The sequence below is a fragment of the Mugil cephalus genome, chromosome 12, assembly GCF_022458985.1.
Source record: "Mugil cephalus isolate CIBA_MC_2020 chromosome 12, CIBA_Mcephalus_1.1, whole genome shotgun sequence".
Classification (NCBI taxonomy): Eukaryota; Metazoa; Chordata; class Actinopteri; order Mugiliformes; family Mugilidae; genus Mugil; species Mugil cephalus.
The window spans coordinates 1,136,262-1,162,430 of NC_061781.1; the positions used below are offsets into that span (position 1 = coordinate 1,136,262).

The 26,169-nt window shown below is 40.3% G+C and overlaps 3 protein-coding genes across 3 annotated transcripts; 2 read left to right on the forward strand and 1 right to left on the reverse strand.

Annotated features, from left to right (window-relative positions):
• Window positions 1-4,117: 4,117 nt before the first annotated feature.
• coq10b (coenzyme Q10B) lies at window positions 4,118-14,031 on the forward strand. Its single transcript, XM_047600713.1, has 5 exons — window positions 4,118-4,271; window positions 8,711-8,866; window positions 9,895-10,087; window positions 10,705-10,806; window positions 12,451-14,031. Exons 1-5 carry the CDS (start codon window positions 4,174-4,176, stop codon window positions 12,616-12,618), a joined length of 717 nt encoding a protein of 238 aa, XP_047456669.1. The 5' UTR covers window positions 4,118-4,173; the 3' UTR covers window positions 12,619-14,031.
• A 242-nt stretch (window positions 14,032-14,273) lies between these two features.
• On the reverse strand, window positions 14,274-20,814 carry hspd1 (heat shock 60 protein 1). Its single transcript, XM_047600711.1, has 11 exons — window positions 20,648-20,814; window positions 18,777-18,952; window positions 18,243-18,578; window positions 18,071-18,166; window positions 17,899-17,992; window positions 17,438-17,606; window positions 16,383-16,482; window positions 16,056-16,301; window positions 15,581-15,755; window positions 15,314-15,492; window positions 14,274-15,235 (listed from the first exon to the last, which is right to left on the reverse strand). Exons 2-11 carry the CDS (start codon window positions 18,948-18,950, stop codon window positions 15,068-15,070), a joined length of 1,737 nt encoding a protein of 578 aa, XP_047456667.1. The 5' UTR covers window positions 18,951-18,952; window positions 20,648-20,814; the 3' UTR covers window positions 14,274-15,067.
• A 355-nt stretch (window positions 20,815-21,169) lies between these two features.
• hspe1 (heat shock 10 protein 1) lies at window positions 21,170-23,592 on the forward strand. Its single transcript, XM_047600715.1, has 4 exons — window positions 21,170-21,334; window positions 22,314-22,469; window positions 23,156-23,245; window positions 23,333-23,592. Exons 1-4 carry the CDS (start codon window positions 21,332-21,334, stop codon window positions 23,381-23,383), a joined length of 300 nt encoding a protein of 99 aa, XP_047456671.1. The 5' UTR covers window positions 21,170-21,331; the 3' UTR covers window positions 23,384-23,592.
• The last annotated feature ends 2,577 nt before the right edge of the window (window positions 23,593-26,169 follow it).

Below are 26,169 nucleotides of genomic sequence, written 5' to 3' on the forward strand. Positions count from 1 at the left end.
GTTGTTTAACGGCAGTCGGCATCCTTAACGTTACATACTGCCCTCTTCTGGACTTTATTTCTTTACTCCTTCCTCTTTATTATAATCTTTTTATTAACCCAGTTGAGACTAGATATCTCATAATGATTTTCATGTCCTCTGCACTTTTTCAGAAGGCCGTTTTGGTCCCCTGCAGTTTTTACCGTCCAAAAACAATGTTACGCTATGGCCCCCCCCCCACTTCTGAAATCAAAATTCGGTGTTTTCCTCCACCCATTCTATTGCTAGTAGTATTACACATATCTCCACTGCATATACACTTAAATGATCTGATGTTCTTTTAGACGTTGTGAGATGACACCTGGGAACCACCACTGCTGCACCTGTTGCTCCTGTTACCTGCTCTTTGGACCCGTCTGTATATATGTGCGTTCGTACTGTCTCTGTACTTTTCCTCTATATAGTTCCTGCACTAAATCTGCTGTTTTATTTCCTTTTTTGATGTTCCATAGCTCTATATCTACACTTGTTTCGTGCATCATCCATTCTGGTATTGCTGACCACAACACTATTGTGCTGAATTCTATTTGTTGTATTTTTAGCTGTTCAGCTATTCCCTCACTGACCCACCCAAAACTAGATTTTTGATCATTCCCCTTTTCCCAACACATCTCCAGAACTCTCTTTACCAGATGCTCTTTATTGTGCCCTTTTAAGTTTATCCACTAATTTGCCACCAGCTGCTTCCTTCTAAGCCATAATGGACTGGAGCCGTTTTCAATGCTCCTATACAAGTTCTTAGTGCTCGAGCTTGAATAACATCAAGCTGTGAGAGAACTGACTTCGCTGCCGATCCATATCCCACACAACCATATTCTATTCTTGATCTAATTAATGCTACATATATATATTTTGCCAGCTGTCCAGCATAATGCCTCTGACAAGCAGTATTACAGTGGTATATGATTATTTGTTATAATAATAAAAAACAATGCACATCAATGAACAATCGGTCATGTAAATATACCGGATTTATCTGAAGGCTAATTTCCATTCGTAGTCCTCATATTAAAAGACCGACAGACATACCATAAATAGCAGTTAATACAATACCATGTGTATGAGAAAAAGAAAAAGAAAGGAAACAAACAATAACTGTCAGCAGTTATACAATATATTTCAATGAAATTGAAGAAAGAAATAAGGGACTACAGTGGAGCGCTGTAAGAGAGAACTATTTAACATTTCATTCATGGGTACTTATTTGCATGGAAGAGAGTAACCTATGTTACTGGTAAGACCACATCCCTTATGAGTGAAAACAAAGGAGAAGTTGTTGCATTGTGTATTGTTCTTTGAACAAATTAAAAGACAAAACTCTGAGATTTTCTCTGTTACCCTCAAGAGAGAGGGACAAAAACCAAATGAATGTTTAGACTTAGACAGACTTTAATGATTCACAAGGGAAATTACTTTGTCACCATAGCTTCGATTCACATAATAGTAAACACAAATAACACAAAAGATAAAACAAATAATCTACAATTAAATAAAGAATGTAATCAAAAAAAAATTACACAATTAGCATTAGGTCTATATACAAGTTGGCAAAAATAGTGTCCGACGTTTTTGGCCGTTTGACCAGTTGCATAGCAACAGCAGCATCGTGTAGAATGGCGGCTCCTTATACTTGTGAGGGAGGGATGTAAACAACGGCTGCTCCACAGAACTCCAGCATTGATATAATAATTGTTTTTATTATTATTATTATTAAATCACATCAAATACACCTCCCAGAGGTACAGCCAAATTTTAACACTGCAGCAGTTACAAGAGTGGTTTTATTTCAGTAAATAAATTTTATTAAATAAAGTATTGTAGAAGTATTATTAATGTGAAATATTCTAAGATCACCTATCACCCATAATATCCCTCACTCAATGTATCAAAGATATTAATCAATGGATGTAAGAAAACATTTTACAACTAAACAAAGACAAAACATAAATAATCATCTTTGGTGCACAGGCTCAGAGACTGAAAATCGCAGAACATGTCAACTCTCTCTCTCTCTTGATAGCAAAACTGAAGCAAGGAATCTGGGCGTAACTATCGACAGCAATCTAAATTTCAGAAGTCATATCAATCACATTACAAGATCATCTTTTTATCATCTCAAAAATATCTCCAAAATGAGGGGCTTTCTGTCAAAATCAGTGAAAAAATTAGTCCACGCGGTTTATTCACTGGACTCCCTCAAGTATTCAGAGGTTACAACTAATTCAAAATGCAGCTGCACGTATTCTGACTGGTACCAAAAAATATCAACACATCACACCTGTTCTTAAATCTTTTCACTGGTTACCTGTTAGAAGAAGAATCAATTTCAAAATACTGCTCCTGGTTTATAAAGCACTACATGGTCTAGCACCTCAGTACATCACAGATATGCTCATCACTTACACCCCAGCAAGAACACTTCGGTCAACAGGCAGTGGCAATTTACTCATCCCTCGCACCAGATCCAAAGAAGGTGAAGCAGCTTTAAGTGTATATGCCCCCAAAAAATGTAACACCTTGCCTGACACAGTTAGACATGCCACATCAGTAGCCATCTTTAAAAACAGATTAAAAATCTTTTTTTCAACAGCAGTCTGCTGAGCTGTGTGTGTGTGGTTGTGTGAGTTGGTACGCATGAGTTTAAGTGTGTATGTGGTGAAAATGACATACAAATGACTGTTTACTTGCACCTATACCTTTCAATTGATTCCAAACTGATTTTTATGTAACTGTTTGTATTGTAACTATGTATACCTCTTGAGTAAAGCACATTGAGTCTGCCTTATGCATGAAATGCGCTTTATAAATAAAATTGAATTGAATTGAATTTAATTCATTAAATGTCTATAAACTCCCATCAATTCTTATATATACAACACGAGCTACTTTTTTAAGTCTGCTGATGAGGAAAAATAGATGGTGGGAAGAGTTTTCAAGATTATAAATTAGAGACAGAGACACATTGTTTCAAAAACTGAGGCCAGTAACTGAAACCTGTAGGGCTGGGCGTATCGATCTAAATATCGATAGTATCGATAGCAAGGCCGGCATTGGTATCGGATCGATACTAGCGTGCTGATTGTTACAGTTTTTTTGTCTGCGTCTAGCAAATTACTCGTCAAAGAGTTCATGTGAGTGCAGCTTCTCTCCAAATGTGTGTGCGGCAGGAGCTTCTCCATCCTCACCTGTAGTAAAAGGTGGATATGGACAGAGTTTAATACTCAAATCCTACCATCGCAGCGGTATCGCACAGCTAAAACTGGTGCGTTTATTGAAATGCAATTTTTATATTTATTATTACATTCCCGCTTTTGTTTATGTATTTGCTCAACTGACTACTGTTACCGACTTTATTTTTCATTGTTGTTGTGTTGTTTACATTGTTATATTTATATTTTTGTTACATTGTTTCTTTTTCTTATTTTGCACTAATGACTGTTTTTCAATAAACAATCGTGTGCAGTTTTGTCAACAATGCAAACCACTGTGAGTTACGGTAATTCAAAAACCGCGTACTTTAACAGATCACTAAAGATCCGCTCTGTTCTGAAGGGTTAAAACAAGGTTTGAACAAGGCGCTAATGAATACTGGTAAATTCAGGTAATTCAAACACACAAAACATCAGCCTGTCCTCGATTTTGCCTTTCGTGCTGGGCTGCACACACAATTTCTCAGCCGACGGCTAAAACAGTTATATGTAGTAAAAGGGGGATTATTTAAACTATGTACTGTTTTATACTGTTATTAGTTAAGAAAAACGGGCTTTTCGCCTAAATATGTGTTCTGTATTTTATCATAATTATAATCAACTAATTAAAGGCAAAATTACGAAATTATTCAGTGAACGTTTCAAGAAAAGTATCGGTATCGGCGATTTACTTGGTATCGAATCGATACTAAAATCCCCAGTATCGCCCAGCCTTAGAAACCTGAGCCACATCTCGTGACTTGCGAGTTCATTTGCAAAGACGTCACCACGAAAGGCGGGACTGACCAATTAAAACAATAGGTGGAAATGGGTCGTCCAATGGCAGTTGAGGGGGCGTGGAGTCTGGGGGGCGTGGTCAGTCGTCAGGCTCAGGTGCCAGCCGAGTTGTCGTTGCAGAGAGAAGAAAGCTGTCAGAGAAAGGAAGATGGCGAGAGGCAGTCGGAATCTGCGGAAAGTTGCCGAGTGTTTAAAGCAGTTACCATCGGTTACCGGCCGAGAAATACAGAGTAGAAACAACGTCAGGTAAAATAATCTTCGATGTGTTTAGAAGTGTCCACTGTAGGAGTTGTACACATAAGATAAAAACAAACGGCTAGTCACAGTGTTGGTTGAAGTTACTCAGTTACCCTTGGCTTGAAAATAGTTTGGTTTTAGCTAACATGTCAAGGTTACTTGACACACATTTACGATTTTAACTATTATTAGGAAACTACTAAGGCTGATAAACATGTTCACTACGTCTTTGTAACTGGTAACCTGTTGTGCAATACTACAAGTAAATTAAATTATAACTGCACATTATATATATCATAATATTGAAAGATAACTTGAACGTAACTTAAACCCATGTATACTGTATACATGTAAGCACGTATAAACAAAAACCTAATATTTGTATTATCAATAAATCAATATTAATAAAATGGTAACGCATTGCTTGTCTAAAGCCAACAGTACTTGTAAAATTAATCTTTCTACCAATTGATTAATCCACTAATTGTTGCAGATTCACTGTATGCAGATATTTAGTATTTTGTTTATTATTGTAATGTTAAAAGAATGAGGATGTATTAAATAATATGGATTTTAATATGAGGCGTGTTTCAACTGCTACAGAAAAAAATACTAACCAAACTAATTCAACTCCTTGGTGCTCAGGTGATCTATATGACAGGTTACTCCATCACCACATAAAGCTCTGTCCAGTCGAGTATCCTGAATGTACAGTCGTCCAATGGAAAGACTTCAGAGAGAAAGTCTGAAGGGAGAAAGTCTGACTAGCTTCCAGGTTATATCTGTTTACATAGCATCCTCCAATTTTGAGTACTTATTACCGTCACATTTTCTTTGTTAAATATGTTAGTAAAGACAGATAGCTGATTAAAATGTAGTTATTGTGTAGGTCTTTAAAACAGTCGTGAATCATTAGAGAATGGACATGGGCCTTCTGAGGGTGTCCTGTGGTGTCTGACAACGAAGGCCTCATTAACAACGTAACATGTTGTTAATGGGGCCTTTATCTCACAGATACTTGATCAGTTTGGGATCTAGTGAATTTTGAGGCCAGGTCAACACCTTGTGCTGTTCTTCATGATTTTTTTTAGTTGTTCCTAAAATGTTTTTTTTGTGCTGGTGATGTCTGCTGTCATCAAGGAGTGTCATTACTATGGGGTGGGGGTGTCTGTTCTCGTCTAGGTGGGTGCCACATGTCTAAGTAACATCCAGATAAATGCCAGGTCCAAAAGTTTCCCAGAAGAACATTGAGTTGTCACAAAATTGCCAATGTTGTTTGCTTACTGTCAGTGTTCATAATTTTGTGGCTGATCCATGTATATAGATTTTGTCATAATTGGCATCCCCATCACACGTGGAGTAATCCTTGCGTGTTTTCTCTCAAGAGGATGCCGGAAACAACATTTATTATGAATTGGTATCGGATCTTCCAAAAATACAAAAGATTGATTTGAAGTTTGCAGAAGACATGCCCGTGGAATGAAGCCACAGGTGTTGCGGGTAAAATCCAGACACAATGGATCAGTCAAATTGTCAGACACATCCCTAAGCAGCAGACAATCACAGAGGCCCTGCAGCTGGAAGCAGCGCTCAAGTTGAGTTTCAGTTTGTACCCAGTCTAGATTAAAGGAGTCATCCCATTCATGGTGTCAGGGAGGATCTGGATCAAGCCCTGATCCCACTGACTCGATTAATCACTCATTAGATCTAAGATGTAGAAAATGGTTCATATCACAATACATTATTTGACCTTTTAGCATCAGAAATAATAAGAAATGTCTTCACTTAATCAAATTATTTTAATTGTCAATTAGTCTGCTTATCAGTTTCTCACTGCCTCCAAACATTGTTCACTTTCTAAGTGTAAATATCTCATAACAAGTTGGAACAAGTTTACACTGTGGCTCAGGGAGGAATAAGAATGTTTGAACAGCCTCAAAGCTACTGAAAATTAAAGGAGTACAAATGTATATTAAAATGTTAATGACATAATTTGTTCACATTACTACAAAGATTCAAAACATGTCATTTAAATGTCTGACACTTAACTCATTTCGATTAACTAATCAACCAATCCTCTGATAATGTGATATAGATCAACAGTTTGAACAGAGGATATCTAGTCTGGACTGTGTTTTTAAGAATATCTGGAATTCATTATGTTTCTTTTCTTATTTTTACCAGTTTTATTTTCATTCGAAGCCTAATTATTAACCTGATTCTGACGGTTTTTACCCTCCAGGGCAAACACAAAGTACAGTAGATGATGATTTAGGTTTCTGGTAGTAAGTACAAGTCCTTGACCTTGTTCTGTTCTGGTGTGTGAACGTCCGTGACTCGTTTTATTTGAATGACAAACTTTTGGCAGGTGTAGTAAGTTTCCATGTTGCAGCACGTCACCTTGTTCTCAGTTTACAGGTTTTACAGGATCATTACCCTTCGTCTGCATGTGGGGTTCCTGTCCCACTCCAAAAATGTTAAGGATTTTCTTAGTATAATCCAAATACTTCTCCGTATTTTCAGTTTAATGGAAACAACAGAACACAACAAGAATGGAAGCTCAAATATTAAAGGAAACATTTAACAAATCTGCTTTAGACCAAGTTACAAGCAGCCTCCAGGTGGAAATTGTGAGCTTGTGGCTATAACCTGAGAAGACAAGAACACAAAATGCTTGTCGGGTAATGTCAGCTGTCCAGCCTGATTTATGACTGTATGTCACATCTACACTGGAGCCTATGTCATAGCTTGAAGTTCAGAAATGAGACATGTCCCTGTAGACCTCAACAGCTGTGATTGGTCTGAATTTAGATTAGGCTATTAAATAATTCAGCTTTAGTTTGGAGCAAAAGACAAAAAAATTGCATTTTAATTGGGATGAAAATCAAATATTATGAATGCCCAGATTTTTTTTACCCCAATCCACCCCATACAGATCTTTTAATATTAAGTATCAGCCAATCTGATCGTAATTCTCCTACAGTTGCGACTTAGAACCCGTTTTAGTTGAATCATACTCTTCCAACGTTATCGATTCCTCTAACAGATCATTGGGAGCGGACGTCCTACTTCGCCAGGATTCATGGCAGGAATTAAGCGATCTAAGTTTTGGCTGCATTTCACCAAACACGATTAAAATGGATGCCGTTTTAAATCAATGAAAGTCTGTGATTTAATGCTAGTTTTGTTTCCTTTTTGTTGCTTCGGCTATGGCTGTCCACTAGGGGTGTAACGATACATGTATTTGTATTGAACCGTTTCGGTACAGGACTTACACTTCGGTCAGAGCTCTGCACATTGAGTTCCCAGAATGGAAGTTGTGTGTGTTTATTTTCCACCTGCTGCTACACCGCTAGTGTTAAACCAGAGCGTAGACCCTCCTTTGTCGCTAAAGACTCCTGCTTGGGAACACTTCGGTTTTCTGGTTAAATATTGCAACGTTGAAAGACAAGTGGATAAAATGAGGGCGTTTTGTCGACACTGTTCAGCTGGGATTGGGTACATTTCCGGCAACACCACACCACAAACAAACATAATTCACCTGAAACGGCACCACCCAAGTGTGAGTGTCACTCGGTGCGTTTACATGCAGAGCTTAATCGATTCGACTGTCTGACTGCAGCCCTTGTCCGTTGTCAGTTTCGATGAATGGTTGGAGGAGGATGAGAATACTAATATTCTGTTAGAAAAAACAAATGAAAAGCACCTTAGTGCAAATGCAACTGACATCAGCAGATCGGGCCAAAGTTAATGGTTCTGAAAGTTGACTTCAGCTGAGCTATGCTGGAACTGTTAGTGCTGCACTTTACTTGTGGAAAAGTTTTGTTAAAAGCTGTTTATTTTTTATAATATTTCATATATTTTTTTCTTTATTTGAGAATATTTTATTTAACTTATTACCAGGCGACACTTTGCAACAGTATACTATTTTTTTTTATTTTCATGTTGTATAATGTTAGAAAAAAATGTTGGTTTACAAATAATAAACATGCAAATAAACAACAAGCAAATTTAGGTTTTGCAATTTGTCCCGAAAATGAACCAAACCGCAACCTCAAAACTGACGTATGTATTGAACTGTGATTTTTCTGTATCGTTTACACCCCTGTTGTCCACCGTAGTCTGAAAACAAATCTCAGAAATAGTTTTATAGGGATACAGCTAAAACACGCTGTGGTTAAACTGAATGTCATCTTCAAGTATTAGTAGTTGGATCTGAGCCGCGCAGGTTTACAAGCATAGTATAAATTTCCAAGAACGTAATCATTTTGACTGGCCTAACACGCTGCAGTAATGTTAAACATCGGTAATTTAATATTTCCACATGTTGAGAGGGGGGTCAGGTCCAGTTTCCTTTTTTGGATATTCTCAGATGTGGGTTTAGATATATTTAGTAGAAACATCAATCACCAACTGCATTGATCGACTCTTTGGTGTTTTGTTCTCAGATACCTGTCTTCATGTGGAATCTTGATGATCCGTGTTCCTCCTCTACTGAGTGCAACCATGCCGGGCCACGGCACCATGCTTCCTTCACGGAGCTTCTTCAACCTTGCCGATTCCTTGTCCAAGAGAAAAGAGTACTCAGAGAGACGTATCATTGGGTAGGTTCAGTTTCTTCAGCCCAATATCTGCTCCACCATATATGTCTCTTGCGGCAGCCTTGCCAGGTAGTTTCCCTGTTCTAACACATAAATATTTACATGGTGACATATTGGTGAAGTTAGAAGTAGCTGAAATAACCATTAGCATCTCCTGTTTGTAGCATACCCTGAATGTATAGACTACTTCATCTGAATGACTGTGACATTGACACTAAATAAATAAATAAAACGTGGAATGATTCTCAGACAACTACTGAAGTGACCCCTCGCTGCAGTCTCTAAACTGATGTTTGTGAACTTTCTCTGGTGGTTTGAGTTGAATTTTCATGAGTTGTACTAACTGTTGTCCGACTGACTTCATTTTACACATGAAAGCTTCTTCCACCGGGAGACAAGTTTAGTCACATCGTTTTGTTTCTCCTTGTTTTTTTGTGAGCTTTGATGCAATCACCATTAAAACAGAAGAAGAATCTTGATGCTACAGGGACATGGGCAGATCTAAAACAAATAGCTGTGATAACATCAGAGATGGTTGAAACCTGATCCAAACATTTTAGAAAATACCTGGAAGTTTTTCTGGGTGAATGATATATATGCAAGTCCATATATATATGCATATATATATCCATATATATATGCATATATATATATATATATATATATGTCATGGACCAGAGCTGGACACCTGCAGTGAGTGGACAGTCCATCCTTCAGAGACATGCTCCACCATACTGGTTCCACACTGCTTTCTTCTCCAGTCACTGAACTTATTCACAAGGCTCTTGACGTGAACTCGTCTCTGCGTTCTCAGGTCTTAAGTTTATAATAACTGCTGTCGCCCTGTTTGCACCATGTGACGAACTGAATGTTCTCAGAGAGGTCATAATCACTAATCTGTGTGTATAAATAGAGACAGACAGTGGCAACTATTTTCCCTCTGCTGTCGTTATATAAGGATGAAGGTGTTTGAGACGTCATCCATCTGTGTATGTTTGTTATATTCCTTTCCTCCCTCTCTGCTCCTGCAGGTATTCCATGCAGGAGATATATGAGGTTGTGGCCGGTGTGGAGGATTACCGCCTCTTTGTTCCCTGGTGTAAGAAGTCTGATGTGGTCTTCAAACGGTCTGGATTCTGCAAAGCCAAACTGACTGTGGGTTTCCCCCCTGTGGTGGAGAATTACACGTCTCTCGTCACCACAGTACGCCCCCACATGGTCAAGGTGAGGAAGTGCTTCCAGGTAACTGGAACTAAAGGTGTTTGTTAATATCAAGTAGCAGAACTTCAAATTTGCATACTTTGATGTTTGGACTTGACAAGGAGGACAAGGTACAGTCATTCTGCAACTCTCACTTGATGGTGCTCATGAAGTGCAGTCTGGAAAACCAGGTCTGCTCAGGGGTTGTGAAGGTGTCTGTGTTAACGCAGGAGTATTTGCAACACTTAAGCACAGAAGCATAAAGAGTGGGTCACCATCAAGATAACTTCTGGCACTGAATTGTTTACTAGCTGATAAGCCGAAGATTATATTAGCCGCTACCTCAGCAGAAAAATGTTAACATTAGCTGCCTTCTCAGCACTATCAATATAACCTTTGTCATTAAATAGTCCTGAAAAAGAAAATTAGCTACTAGTAAACAAGGCAATGTTAGCCGCTACATCGGCTATATTGGATAACCTTACGTCATCAAAATATCACAACTCATGACCTTTACATATGTTTTACATAAATTAAACATGATTACCAAGTTTACCCTCAAATATGTAATCATGTCACCATTTGAAGGGCTGTAATAGTCTCAGATATTCTCTGCAGCTAACGTGTATGTTTGTCATCAGGCATCCTGTTCAGATGGTAAACTGTTCAACCACTTGGAGACAGTTTGGCGTTTCAGCCCCGGCCTCCCTGGTTACCCTCGGACCTGCACGGTGGACTTTGCTGTAAGTAGCAGCGAGGAAACAGTCGACTATGTCCTCTTCTGTGATCACATATCTGTCCTCCACATGTCCATCCTGGACAAGTCCTCCCATCCACTCACTCCACAACATACTGGCCAGTCTGGAGGAGTGCATTTAGCAATAGACATTCAATGCAAATGCAAAACAGAACACAATCTAACTCTAGAATTCTAGTAGCTGCTGAAAGTGGAGCACATTAATGTGGATAAAAGTTTGTTTAAAAAAAGAGGCAAAAAGTTACTAAGTTGTTTCAAGTTGGTTGTCACTGTGATGTCACCACGTTAGCTGGAGGCAAAACAGAGGGATGTCTGAGGGGAACACTGCCACTGTCACTGCGAAAATGGGGTCTTGCTGTATTTTGGGGGGCAAACAAAAACACTAACCTTAAGTTTTATCACATACCAGTCACTGCCTGTCATAGACAACTTTGGTGATTAAAAGAAAGGACTGGAGTGAGACAGTTATCAGCAGTGCTCACAGCAGACACTTCAGGTAAGATAATAGGTAATAGATAAAAGGTAATATGTAATGCATCATCAGTTTCAGCCTGAGCCTGATTTAAGAGTGGGTTGAATGGGGCAAATTTATTGGTGGATTTGGAATTATTCTGAATTTACATAATGTAAAAAAGGACATTATTTCTGTTAATTAAATGCGGGACGCCCTACACGTGTTGGGCTTTTGTGTGTTATATTGGTGGTTTCAAAGGCGGGGTCAGTTTTTCCATGAGGTAGTAATTACATTTAAAGGTACTGTTGTCCTGAAAAGATCCCCCTTGTGTGTATGGTGAATTGTTACAAACGGAAGCCTGTTTAATCCAAAAAGGTGCTCAGATGTTGCATTTGGTTCAGAAAAGGTTCCGATTGCATTCACACCACAAACAAAGCGTACCAGGGTTCATTAGGACTCTGGTCTGGTCTCGGTTCACTTGTTTGGTCCGCACCAGAGTCCACTGATTTGTATTCACACCTACCCAAAAGGTCAGCACCAGAGAAAAGGTCCATTTCAAGCAGACTTAATGAGCCTGGTGTGAATAGGACATAAGTATACCAGTGGTTCCCCAAGTACACACACAGGCGTGTCGGGGTGGAAATCCGGCCTTACAGAGTTGTCTGCATTCTCCTACCTTTTGGCACATCTTATCTCTGTGAGAAGGGTTGACAACAGCTCAACATTGAGTATGATTTAAGAGTGGCAGTGTCAAGCTTTTCACCCCGTTTTGAAAAGATGTGCAATGGAAGACGGACTCAGTGCAGCTACTAATGCAGGAACATTCACTTGCCTTTACAAATGGATTTGATTCGTTGTTTTCTGTTGCTTTTTTGCACAGATTTGTCAGGATTTGTGTTGCTCAATTGTGTCAGGTGGGGCTTGAAAATTCCCCCTTGTTCAAAGTGGGGAATGACCAAGAAAATTTGAGAAGCACTGATCTATACAGTTATTTAGTCTGTATTTTATGCTATTATTTTCAACTGTCACTTTATGAGAACAACTGCAATAAAACTGTTTCCTTGAAGGATCAATAAAATATTCTGAGCTTGGCATCTCTGGATCATTTTCACACACAAACCCCTGACGTGTTCATAGTATGAAACCCATCTGTTAACTTTATCCTCTCCTCCTCAGATCTCCTTCGAGTTTCGTTCCCTTCTCCACTCCCAGCTCGCTCACGTCTTCTTCGATGAGGTGGTGAAGCAAATGGTGTCAGCATTCGAGCGTCGCGCCTCCAAGGTATATGGCGCTGAGACGGCCATCCCTCGTGAACTCATGTTCCACGAGGTTCACCACACGTAGCACCAGCAGGGCCACCCCGCACAAACGCAGACTAACACAATGCCAAAAACACATAAGAGACTACCTGTATGCCTTCGTCCCAGCAATGAAACTACCTACTGTCTCGTTTTTTTAAGAGCCAATATGGACCCACCGACTGATTTCACCTTGGTGCGAATGCAAAATTTAACTTTGATCTGTGCCTGGTTGTGAAACTGACCTGACAGGTTGAGGGTGCACTATGTCAAGTTAGTGCGTCACCAGATCTGTAAACATTAGTGACGTCCCCACAGCAGACCAGGTGGTACACCACTGAAATCAGAGGTGTAGTAGGAATAAAAACAAAAATGCTAATGCTAACAGTTATGTACAAATATCAGTCTACAGAAAAATAGTTTGCTCCCACACATTATGAAAGGAACCAGAAATAATGCTTTAGATTATTTAACATTTTATATTGGTCTAAAAACAGGGTTCGGTGCGTTTCTAATCAAAACTAATTAAACTGAATAGATAAGACACAGTGGGACATTTTACACAGCGCTTGTCACCATTTTCTGACATTTTACCAACTAAACAACCAAGTCAATCATTAAATGCAACTGCAGCTTTTGATCAGTTCTAGTAATAATATTAGTTGCCTTGCTGCCTTGTTAGCATAAATAATATCAAGTGCCATTTGGCCTGAACAAGTTAGCGCCGGCTGTTTGCTGCTGGCCTAAACTAGATAATGTTAAATCTCTAAGCTTAGATAGACAAGTAATATTAGATGCCTCGTTAGCTTAAACAAGCTTATGTTAGCCTCTACATTGCCCTGGATATTTTAAAGCTGGCTGCTGTGTTAGCTTTAACAGTTATGTGTTGCATTGGCCCAATAAATGACTAGCCATTAGCCTTATTTAGCTTTATTTCTCAGATGGGCCAGTCACTTTTTAATGTTACTAAACTCTCTTCATTGTCAAAAGAGCCCCACTGGACATTAACATGTCAGCTGAGAATACTTTTTGTTTTGTGCAATATTAGAAATACAGTAAGTGCTATTTTTTTTAAATGCATCAAAACAGGCGTGTCAAAGTCTTGATGTTGATTCAAGGACCCAAACTGGCTGCTTGGTGACACCTCTGTTTGATAGATTCAGGCCTAGGTCTCAGTCAGGACGACATTTCTGTCTCTGAGCTGCTCCATCTGCTGGCAGCGTATTTATCTCTACATTAAAGCAATATTATACCCATTTTAAACTATTTATTAGCAAGTTTAAGTTTCAGAGCCACATTTAATGTTGATCACAAATGTTATCTGTGGCTAAGTGTTGTTGAAGTGTAAATATTAAGTTGTCGAAAGTTTTTAAAAATGGTGTGTCGTGACATTTAATGAGGTTTGTGTTTGATGACTTGTACCGACTGCATGATTTATAAACTTTTTTTTTTTAACAAACTGTCTCCAGGTGTTTTTCTGAACGCTGTGATAGTTTGTGGCCAGAAACAGGCTTGTCATGTGACCACTGGGACAAAATTTAATCTGAGCTTCCTCTGTCCTTTGACATCAGTAGTTGTAGAAGCAGAAGGAAGAAGATGGGGAGGAGCAGGGAGAGGTAGAAGAGAGAGGCATTCATACCAGCACCTCTACAGCTGATCATCAGTCTGACCTTTAAGTATTATTTAAGGAACAGACCAATAAAACATGAACACAGATTTATTAAATAAAAAAAAGAAAATTAACGTCTACACGCAACATATCAACGCTGTTTGGAATAAAGTACAAATGCGCCCCCTTCTGACGGCTCCACGAGAGTGACATACTCAAAGTCGGAGGAGACGGAGCTCTTCAGTTAACAGACTTTATCCTCCTCCTCAGACATGAAGATGACTCGGTAAACATTCAGAAGAAACATGAGACACTCCACATCGGCTCATTTCAGGCACGATTCATCCAGCTGTGATCAGGAAACAAAAAAACGCTTTAAGTCTGTAAGAAAACAGGTTGAAATTAAACAAAATCACTGATGACATACACATATGTATATATATAAAAAAACAATTATGAAACACTACAAGAAAAATAAAGGACAGAGACCCCTCGTTAAGTGGTCGAATAAAGGTTTTGTGTCTCCATGGGTCAAGCTAGGAGACGTTAGCTTGACCCATGGAGACTCAACACATCTGGTTTAAACCAGAATTATTCTTCAACACCAACACTGTTAATTCTCTTTCTTCTATAATTATTATTATTATTATTAGAGTTTCTTTGAGCAGTTTCCATGATAGTGGGTTTCGTGCCAACATGGAGGTGTGAGGAGGTTTGGGGCTAGAAGTCTTCGGAGAAGTTGTCGGCCATCTTTTCCAGCTCCAACATACTTTGCGGGTCGGTTAAAGTCACAGTGGAGCAGATTTCTCCAGTTCCCGATATTCTGTTGTCGTTTTTTTGTAATTCTTAGTCTGTACACAAAGTAGACGAAGTCAGGAAATCCGGCTTAGAAACCCATGCCGCCTCCCATCCCGCCCATGCCACCCATGCCGCCCATGCCTCCCATGCCTCCCGGCATCTCCTTCTCCTCCTTGGGTATCTCGGTGACGACTGCCTCAGCCGTAGAGAGCAGGGACGCAACTCCAGCGGCATCCAACAACGCCGTCCTCACCACCTGCAGATGTAGATTCCAGATTTTATACAACATGTTAAATCTTTGAGCTTGTGTAGGTCTGATCTGACTGTGTCGTACCTTGGTGGGGTCGATGATCCCTTTCTCCACCATATTGACGTACTCTCCCTGCATGGCGTCATAACCAACCTCGGCCGACCCCTGCAGGATCTTCTCCACCACCAGAGAACCCTCCACCCCTGCATTCTTGGCAATGGTCATGGCCGGAATACGCAGTGCCCGCCTGATGATGTCCACACCTGAATGGTAATGAGGTTGAGTTTGAAGAGGAGCAAACTTGAGATTTTCGTTTATTTTAAAAGTTTGAGGACAGAATTTATCACTGACCGATCTTCTGGTCAGAGTTGGCAGGTTTGATGGTGTCCAGCGAGGGGATGCAGCGCAGCAGGGCGCAGCCTCCTCCAGGTACGATGCCCTCCTCCACAGCAGCCCGGGTGGCGTTCAGAGCATCCGTCACACGGTCCTTCTTCTCGTTCACCTCCACGTCACTAGTTCCTCCAATCTGGAACAGAGCGAAGACATTACAGGTTTGTAATGTTTCATTACAAACATTGTTGATGTTGATTATTTAAATAAGTTATCACATAGGATCTTGTTTTAGAGGGATGAGACAAAAAAGGAGGAGGAAGAGGGTTCATATTGGCTGACGCTCTGTATCCAATGGAACAGTACTGAATCAAGGGAAATAAATTTTGGTCAAAACCTCACTAGTCTGATGTCACCACCTTTATCACTGATATTTGTTGTTTTTAAATCAGCTTTATAAATAAATTTTCATCAATAAAAAAAGTGATCTTTGTACCTTGAGGACGGCGACACCGTCCGACAGCTTGGCAAGACGCTCGTTGAGTTTCTCCTTCTCGTAGTCACTGGTGGTGCTCTCTAGCTGCTCAGCGATCTCTGCTGCCCGTTTCTCGATCTCGGCTGCGCTGCCACCACCCTTCAGTAGCAGAGTGTCGTCTTTGGTGATCTGAACCTCGCCGACCTTCCCAAAGTCATGAGCCTGGATGTCCTCTAGGGTCAGGCCCAGCGCCTCGTCTCCAAAAACCTGAACACACCGGTGGGACAGAATCCCTCAGAGACCAACCTCCTGATTTAATAATGAGCAATGAGTGAAGAGGTGACCTACAGTGCCCCCAGTGGCGATCGCCATGTCCTTCAGCTGATTCTTCCTGTTGTCACCAAAACCGGGAGCTTTAACGGCAACGACCTGCAGACCAACCTTCAGCCTGGAGATTATAGAGAGAACAATAATAATGACTTAGAGGAGGAGTGGTAGGTGAGGAGGAAAAGAGAGAGAAACAGGAATAGGAGAACCAAAAGGAGGAAAAAAAGAGAGATGGATTAAGATGAGAGGGAGAAGGAAAAGTAGTTAGATTAGGAGAAAAGAAGGAAGAATAAAATAAGGAAGAGATAGAGGAGATGAAGAGAAGGGGGCAAACAGAAGAGAAAGAGAGGTAGAAGGAGGAGGCAGATGCAGATGGAAGAGAGGCTGAAGGAGAAGAAGGAGATGCAGGAGTAAATGTAGGTGGAGGAAGAAAAGGAAAAGAAGGGGGAGGAGGAAGAGCAGGTGGAGAGGAGGAGTAAGACGAGGAGCAAGACGAGGGAGGAAGGGGACGAGGAAGGGGAGGAAAAAGGACAAATAGAAGGAAGATGAGGGGAGTCGAATAAGGTGATGGAGGAGGGAAAAGGAGGACGAGGAGAAGGATAGGAGGACTGTCATTAACCCTTTAAAACCGAACGGATCACCCGCGACCCATTAAAGCATGCAGTATTTGAATTACCATAACTCAAAGTTTTGCGCTATTGACAAAATTCAGAGTGTGGCTGAACACTGGGAAGTTGTGCTTTTATCTGGAAGACCTCTGTGACATCTCAAGGGAATAACTAACTTTGTTTTTACTAAACAATGTTTCCTCCAAACAACTCTCTTCCTGGTGCCTGCAGGGGGCTTAGTTACTTTTAAAACCCAGTAATCAATGAAGTAACTAAGATACTTTTTAAAGGAGTAATCTGATTACTTTTTCAAGGTAACTGTGGCAACACTGTATGCCACACTTTTTTTTGTCCATCGGTGAGTTAACACTAATTTAAATACCGCAAGTGGGTGTTAAGGTCTTAAAGGGTTAACAAGTCCAACGACAGCCAGCATCTTTCAGCTTCAGTTTGTTTCCTTTAACAAACCTGTTGAGAACCAAAGTGCTCAGAGCTTCTCCATCCACGTCTTCAGCTACGATGACCAGAGGTTTGCGGTGCTGGTTGGCAATTTCTAGAGCGGGAACGATGCTTTGGACGCTGGAGATCTTCTTCTCACTCAGCAGCAGGTAGGCGTCCTGGAACTCACACTTCTGACCTGAAAACAGATTCAACTCTTTAACACCAGACGTCTGCTCCTCTTCATCATCAAAAACCTAGAAAAACATCTGCCCCCGGTGGATATATCCATGCTCAGTAGCCAGTAGTCCATAAATGGACAAACCCACTAGATTTTTGCAACAAACTTTTAACTAATTTTAAAAACATGTTAAGACCATCATTGATGTCATTAGTGATATTTAAATATCAATAGTTACTTGATTGAAGCAACCTAGCCTACCATTTATTTAGATTATCATAATGATTTTATTCTTTTGGCAGTTCTTTACCTTTGGCAGTGTTGATGAAATATGGGGAGATGTAGCCACGGTCAAACTTCATTCCCTCAATGATCTCTAGCTCATCATTCAGGGTCTTCCCGTCCTGAAACACAAAATCAAAGCATAATCAGGATTATAACTGAATTACCTCATAAATCTAAGCAGTGTTGTGCGAATGTACCTTAACAGTGATGACTCCCTTGCGGCCGACTTTCTTCATGGCATTGGATATGATGTTACCAATCTCCACGTCTCCATTGGCCGAGATCGTAGCGACCTGAAAAATCAGCTGCGTTATCAAACCTGTAACCCCTAGGGGGCAGCAGAACCAAGCAGACAACATTCTCATATACCTGTGCGATCTCCTCAGGGGTCGTGACAGGCTTTGAGAGCTTCTTCAGCTCGTTGATGATGGTTTCCACCGCCATCATGACACCACGACGGATCTCCACTGGGTTAGCACCTTTACTGATTGTGTCGAAGCCTTCCTTGGCGATGGCACGGGCTAGCACGGTGGCAGTGGTGGTGCCGTCGCCGGCCTCCTCATTAGTATTGTTGGCCACGTCCTGGACCAGCTTAGCACCAATATTCTTGTACTTGTCTTTTAGGTCGATGCTCTTTGCCACCGTCACGCCGTCCTTGGTGACTTTCGGGCTACCCCAGCTCTGCTCAATGATGACGGTTCGACCCTGAGAGGAGGCAGGAAGGTAAGATGAGGGCTTCTATAACAGCGGACTCTACGTTTTTATAAAGGCTGAGGCTTTCATTTTGAGTCAGCTAGCAACACTGCTATATTAGCATAAAATCACCTTAAATCTTATATGATTTAATATTGCATATAATATTATCATCACCTGACACTGAGTTTACACTTAGCCTGTTATTACCTTTGGGCCCATGGTGACAGCCACGGCGTCAGCCAGCAGATCTACCCCCTGCAGCATGAGGGCCCGAGCGTCAGCCCCAAACTTCACATCTTTGGCGTAGGCCCTGGTGAGATGAGGGGCCAGTGCCCGGCACACGGGCCTCACCTGCTTCATGACTGCTGGTAAACGAAACATGTCTGTGGAAGGAAAACACATCGGACATGAGAGAACAATGAATGAATGTTCATACGTCACAGAAATCTATATAAATCCACACATACACCTAGTGGTCACTGGTGGTATGATGTTTAAATATCCACAGAGCTCTTAGTTAAATATTAGACAATTATTAACAGAACTAAGAGTTATTTATTTAACAACCCAGACTCCTTACGATGTGCCAAGAGAAAAAAAAAAACATTTAAGAAGAAAAATTGTAAGATTCTTAATCATTTTAGTTTCATAAGTGTATAAAACATATTTAGAGGCAATAAAAATGCGAGGAAAAAAAAGAACTGCCTGGAAATGTTTCGGAAATGGTTCTGTTTGGAAAATCTTTAGATGACGCTTTTATGAAAAGCACTTACACAGCCTCAACCTTTTTTCATTTCCTATATTTAGTACCCACTGCCCGACAGCAGCATTCTCATGGACATCAGCTCACACAATCCTGTCCCCTAAAGTGTTTTTGTGGCTAACTTGTGGTAAAATCTCCAATCCAGATAACTCCGTCTCTTTCCTACTCCTGGATAATAAAGTCATCCCACATCATCATACATACTTTTAGCACAAATTTTTACTTGCAAGATTATCTATGCTCGTTGGTGCTGCTACTTTTACCAAGTATTTCTTCCACTTAACCTTAAAATAAATATAAAAGGCACATGTTCCTTCTTAATTCCTGAAGCATAATAAATGTTATTCTTATTAGGTCAACTACTGGACTATTTGTTAATAGAAGCAGACTTGACACAGACCCCTACACCAAAGGCTTGAGTGCCCTTGAGCAAGTCACCCTAACCCCTGAAACTGTTCCATCTGTTGACCTTGTGTGTGTGAATGGCTAATTTATATGCAGAGAACAAACTACCCAAATATGTGATCAAACAGGTGACACAATTAAGCAAGCACCTTTAAGTTTTTTGTTGATTAATTTCAAAATGAACCATTGTTTTTACATTTTAGTATCATTTTTATCTGAAATGTAACTATGGAAACACCCAAATAAAGTATAAGTACTTCAAAATTACACTTTATCCAATAACTACTAACCACATTGTGGAGTTTTTTTCAAATACTTTCAATAAGTGGTTGATTTAATAATAAGTAGTATTTCCAATGGCATTGAGCTTGACTGGATTTAAAAGTATTCCACCCCCAACTCCACTTCCTGGTTCCCCCACGTGTGCTCCTCCGGTCACGCGTCACAAGGTCAAATTGTAAAACCATGTGCGGGAACAGCATCTCCATCTCAGACACCACCACCACCACCACCACCACTACTACTCCGTGCCCACGTCCCACCAAGAGCAATCACTCCAGTGACTGCACTGACGCGCCTGTTAATTAAATTCTTTCTTCTGTGCCAGTTAATTTGTCCAAAGTGTAGTTTAAACCAGTCAAATCACGAGCCACGAAGTCCCTAAATAAGTCAAATTGTTAAGTTAAAATGTTTGCAGAGAACTCTATAGCAATTTAAAATGTGTCGTGACATCTCAACATGCATGTCCTTGTAGACAGGAAGAAAATGTGTTAGCTAGGCTCCGTTAAATTAAAGCTACCTCCTAGCTAGCTAACAGCGGTGTTAAAATAATACAAGAAGCAAGCATTAGAGAAAATAAATACCCTGTGATATGAGCTTAACATATTTAGAATAAAATGTGAACACTCACCTGTGAGGTTAGCGCCTGTAGCTCGTACAACGTCCGCAAGACGGAATGATATAACGACTTGACGAGAGGACAGTCGTGTGGTGCTACTTGCGGAGGACTGCACATGGCCTATCACATCCGGGTATTTTACCGGCCTGCCCCGGAATCTGGATACGCCAAAACAATACTCTCAAATACGCGATTTGCTTATTTAAAATAACATTTTCAAAAAGGACTAACATTTTAAACGTATCTTAGATCTGATATATTATCGTAATAATTTGGTCACTTGATCGGTTACGATAGATTTGTTGAGACTATTATCAGTAATACTCTTTCCGGGGCAAATGCTTCCAGAATTTTCTCGCGTGCCATTGGAGGAAAAAAATAGAGGTCAAAGGTGACGTTGTGCAATATTGCTTCATCTAGTAACGTTTAAATTAGACACATTTATTAGAAAATAATGTTTAATCGTGCACGCGTATATTTTTGATTTAATAATTTTTCATTTTTTTTCACAAATCGGTGTTCTGCCGTTAGCATTGAACGTACTAGAACTTTCTTTAGGGACTGCCAAATTCAGGCATGTAGTGCGCATGCGTTTTCTGGATATTTCCTCACGTGGAGACGGTCTCGTTCACTGTGTCAGATCCACACTCAGCCAGGAAGGTCCCACGCCGGCGTTCAGACTGCTCACATCCAGAAATGGTAAGGTGCTTTGTACAAATTAAATGATGTCGATGAAGTTATAGGAGAAACGGGTTAGGGGGTCGTTTTAAATAATTTGCCGTTTTTTGATTTTTTTCATTTCTACCCAACCGTAGCTAAGATAGCAGCTAACGTTGAGGTAGCTAACGTGAACATCCGTGGACAAGGTCAATCTGCAGGGGAGCCGAGAGAGAAGTGTAGCACACACATATTTGTATATCCATAAAACAAAAAGATAGAGATTTAATCTACCACTAAACACACAAGTGTAGTTACAATCTAACTGTTAGCTCGTGCATTTTAATGCTTTTATGTTAACCTTAAAATGTCTAAGTGTGAGGGCAGCCAGCAGCGAGCTTGGCTTTAATGTCTTGCTCAAGGACACATGGCAAGGCGGAGGATCGAACCTGCAAACGTGTGATGTGTAGCTACTGAGCTGCTGCTAGCTCCACGATCCCTACATGCTGACATGTAAAACACTGCCAACCAAAAATTGCGTTATCTACATTAGTAGCCTCTGCATTACCATGTAACTCAAAAGTTAAACTTTTTCATTTAGTTTTTTTTTTTTTTTTTTTTTTTTGCGGGGGGCGGGGGGTTGACCCCTACACCACTCCCACCCCACCCCACCCCCCAGTCATCAAACTGGCACCACTCTTTCTCCACCACCTTGTCCATACATAATCTTCAGCCAAGGTCACTCATTCATCTGCTGTTATCAGACTCCGCTGACATCTCCCTCCCTCATGACCTCAAACATCTCTCTGAAATCTTTGTGAATAAGTTACCGCAAAATTAGAGTCATTTGTCATAGACGAGCTCAACCTTCCCTGTCTTTAGCTCTCCAACAGAGTAGCTGCTGTTATTTAACCAGAATATTTTTGTGTCAGTCATGTTTTAACTGAAACTTGTGCCATGTTGTAAAGATTTACAGTTTAACCAACGTATAACACATTATTTACTTATTTCGTCTCTGTAGGCTTTCAGAAAATTCCTCCCACTGTTCGACCGGGTGCTAGTGGAGCGCCTCATGGCCGAGACGGTAACGAAGGGTGGCATCATGCTGCCGGAGAAGTCTCAAGGCAAAGTGCTGCAGGCCACAGTGGTGGCAGTTGGACCTGGCACTGTCAACCAGGTAATGATTTATAATTATTATCAATTGTATCAATGTCACAAATACGCTAACCCATGAACATGGTGATGATAGTAGAAGTGTCAGTGTCTGTACAAATCAGCTGATAAGTTTACCCACAGCGTCATATTTTCCACTAATCATCTGGACTCTTTCTGTTACTGGCAGCAGGCCTGCCATTACACACAGTATGCTTTTGCCCACCCACCTTTGTGTATTTCTTGTCTTTTAATTTTATGTGCCACTCTTTGCCCTCCTAATTGTCCCTTGGGATAAGTAAAGTTTTTTTCTGATTCTTATTAGATATAATATTCATCTGCAACAGAACAATGTTAGTCTAATCAAGCCAACTTAATCTCTTATATTAGCTTAAACTAGATTCACCTTGCTTATAGTAGCTGCTTCATTAGCTTAGGGTGGGTAACGCTAGCTGCTAAGTCACCCCACAAGGTAATGTTGGTTCCTACATGAGTACTTTTTTTCTTTATGTTATGCTAAGTTAGACAAAACCAGATGACGTTAGTTGCTACACGAGTTTAAACAGGATATTCTTAGCTAGCCTATTGGCCTAAGCAAGCTAATATAATTACCAAAGATGTATGACGTCTTCATATCGGTCTTGAAAGTCAAACTGCTCTTCTAGTAAAGATAAGAATGCATTTTTTTCCTTATTAATTTTATTTTTACAGAAAGGAAACATTCAGCCGATGAGCGTCAAGGTTGGAGAGAAAGTTCTTCTACCAGAGTACGGCGGCACTAAAGTTGTTCTGGATGACAAGGTGAAGCAACAGTTTAACTGAATCTGTGATAACAGTTTCTTCCTTTGTTTACTTTTCTTTGTTTTAACTTATTCTTCTCTCTTCCAGGACTACTTCCTGTTCCGTGATGGAGATATCCTCGGTAAATACGTGGAATGATAAATACGTAATAAATACTTTTTTTTTTTGTTGTTGTTTTTGTTTTTTCTTTTTAGGTTTTGTTTTCTTTTTTGTTTGCTCGTGTAAAGTCCTGTCATCGGTGGAGAAAAGAAATTAAAGTTCAGTCATGTATGTTTTTCTTTTTTATGTTATTGCAAATTGTAAATAATTCAACACATTTTGTTACAATAATAAATATGACCTCTTAATTGTTGTCATTTCTGTAGCGGCTGGTTTTCAAAAAAACAAAAAACTTGGCAATGGTGTGGCTCGGTGGTAGCGCGGATGCCTTCCAGTTAGAAGGTCTGGGTTTGAGTCCAGCTCAGGCCTTTCTGGGTTGTGGGTTTTCTCTGGGTACTCCAGGATCTTCTAAGTTGAGCCTAGGTGTGACTATGAATAAATGTTTGTGTCCAGGGTGTACTCTGTCTCTCACCCAATGACAGCTGCCTCAAGCCATACGCCTAACTCCTCATCCATCCATCCATCCATCCATCCAAAAAGGAGCTTAGAGAGTAGAGGACATGTCCTCAGTGCATCATCCCCCAGCAGCATAACTAAGGGTAGGTTAAGCCAGCTCTAACTATAAGCTTTGTCAAAAAGCAAAGTCTTAAAAGTAGAGACTGTGTCTGCCTCCTGAACCCAAACTGGGAGCTGGTTCCATAGGAGAGGAGCCTGATAACTGAAGACTCTACCTCCCATTCTATTTTTAGAAACTCTAGGAACCACAAGCAGACCTGCACTTAGAGATCGTAGTGATCTGTTAGGACAGTATGGTACTATGAGGTCTTTCAAATATGATGGAGCTAGGCCTTTCAGGGCCTTGTATGTAAGGAGGAGGATTTTAAATTCAATTCTAGATTTTAAAGGGAGCAAATGAAGAGAAGCTAAAACTGGGGTAATATGATCTCTCTCGCTAATTCCTGTCAGTGCTCTTGTTGCAGTATTTTGAATTAGTTGGAAGTTTTTTAAGGAGCTATTTGGACAACCAGACAGTAATGAGTTACAATAATCCAGCCTGGAAGACACAAGGAACTAGTTTTTCAGCATCACTCTGAGAAACGATGTTCCTAATTTTGACATGAAAGAAAGCAGTTCTGGTCACCTGCTTCATATGAGAATTAAAGGACATATCCTGGTCAAATATAACACCAAGGTTTTTCACTGTAGTACTGGAGACCAAATAGAGCCATCCAAAGAAACCAGGGGTTCGTTGCATAAAAATAGGATTCAGATATCCAGGATAAATGACTAAGCCTGGGCTCAATGAATCCTAAACAACAGTATCCAGGCTTAATCGGTCGCACAAACCCCAAGCCAGGATGAGCAGACACAGGGCCCGTTGCACAAAACCAGGATAAGGGATTAAGCAGAGGAAAACAGCAGGAGAAATGAGATACATATATCTGACTATAGCAATCTGATTAATTTACATGACAGTTTGAGGATGTAAGAGGTAGACAGGTTGGAGCATTTTTCATTCAGGTAGGAGTATGATAACTGCAGGCCATGAAGACTGGGCAAATGAAGACCACAACAACAAATGTAGTTGCTGCTTGACGTGGACAAGACTGAAGAGATGGTGATTGACGTCAGGAGGAAGTTCGGGATCTATTTAATCTCATCCCTTATCTCAGTCAGCAGTCACCACAAATGTAAACCAGTATTTATTCCACTGCCCACTACACATTGTTATCACATTCAACTAGACCCACTTTCATTATTTTAACATTTCTGATCATTAATTGCAATCCTTTTAGATGATTTTACAATCAGTAGATAGTTTAGTTTCCCATAGACTATATATAAAAGTACACCTCCCATATAAATATAAATACACATCAACAAGTAACAGGATGTTCCTTTATTAAATAAGAATATATCAACGCAAGTAAACTGTAGTCAAACAGTGCTCTACAAGATAGAAAACACAGAATCAAAGTATATTATACATCACACAAATAAATGCAGGACAAATCCATACTTGAATGAACAGACAAATGTGTGGCCTGTATACACAGCATACAGCACAATAGGCTAAAACAATATAAAATAACACAAATTCCTTTGCAATTACAGGCCCAGTTTAACTTAACTCTAAAGCATGTGTCTCTGCTATTGCAGGCTATATTCAACTTAAATGTACAGAATGTATTTTAACTTAAATAATTTAAGACGTATTGGTCTCTGACCAGCCGACCACTGTCATCATCCAGGAAGGTGGCGGATTGTCCCAGTCCAATCCAGTCTAGTCTGGGGGACCACTTCCTCCTCAGGCAGGCTGAGGACAGTGGAGTGGAGGACAGCACAGGCCACAGTGATGTCACATGTCCTGTCTGGGCTGACCTTAGATGGTGCAGACATTGGAAGCATTCCTTCTGGAGTCCAAAGATCATCTCCATCCAGCCCTTGTCCTGGTGTGGACATTATTATATTTCTGCTGTGCTTCCTGAGGGTCTGAATATGGTGTGAGGCAAAAAGGCTGGGAGACTTACCCTCTGTCCCCCAGCAGGACACCAGAGAAATCACCTGCGTATACAGAATGTTATCACAACCTCATAAATAGAATTACATTCTTGACACAGTCATAATGTTAAAAGTGTGACATGATCTCACTGAGCCCATATGTAGCCTACTTACATTGTCACTTTATCCACAACTGTTGTGACTTTGTGTACCGTACTTTTTTGTTGCATCTTATCTTATCTTATCTTATCTTATCTTATCTTATCTTATCTTATCTTATCTTATCTTATCTTATCTAAAAGGAACATCATGTTACTCGTTGA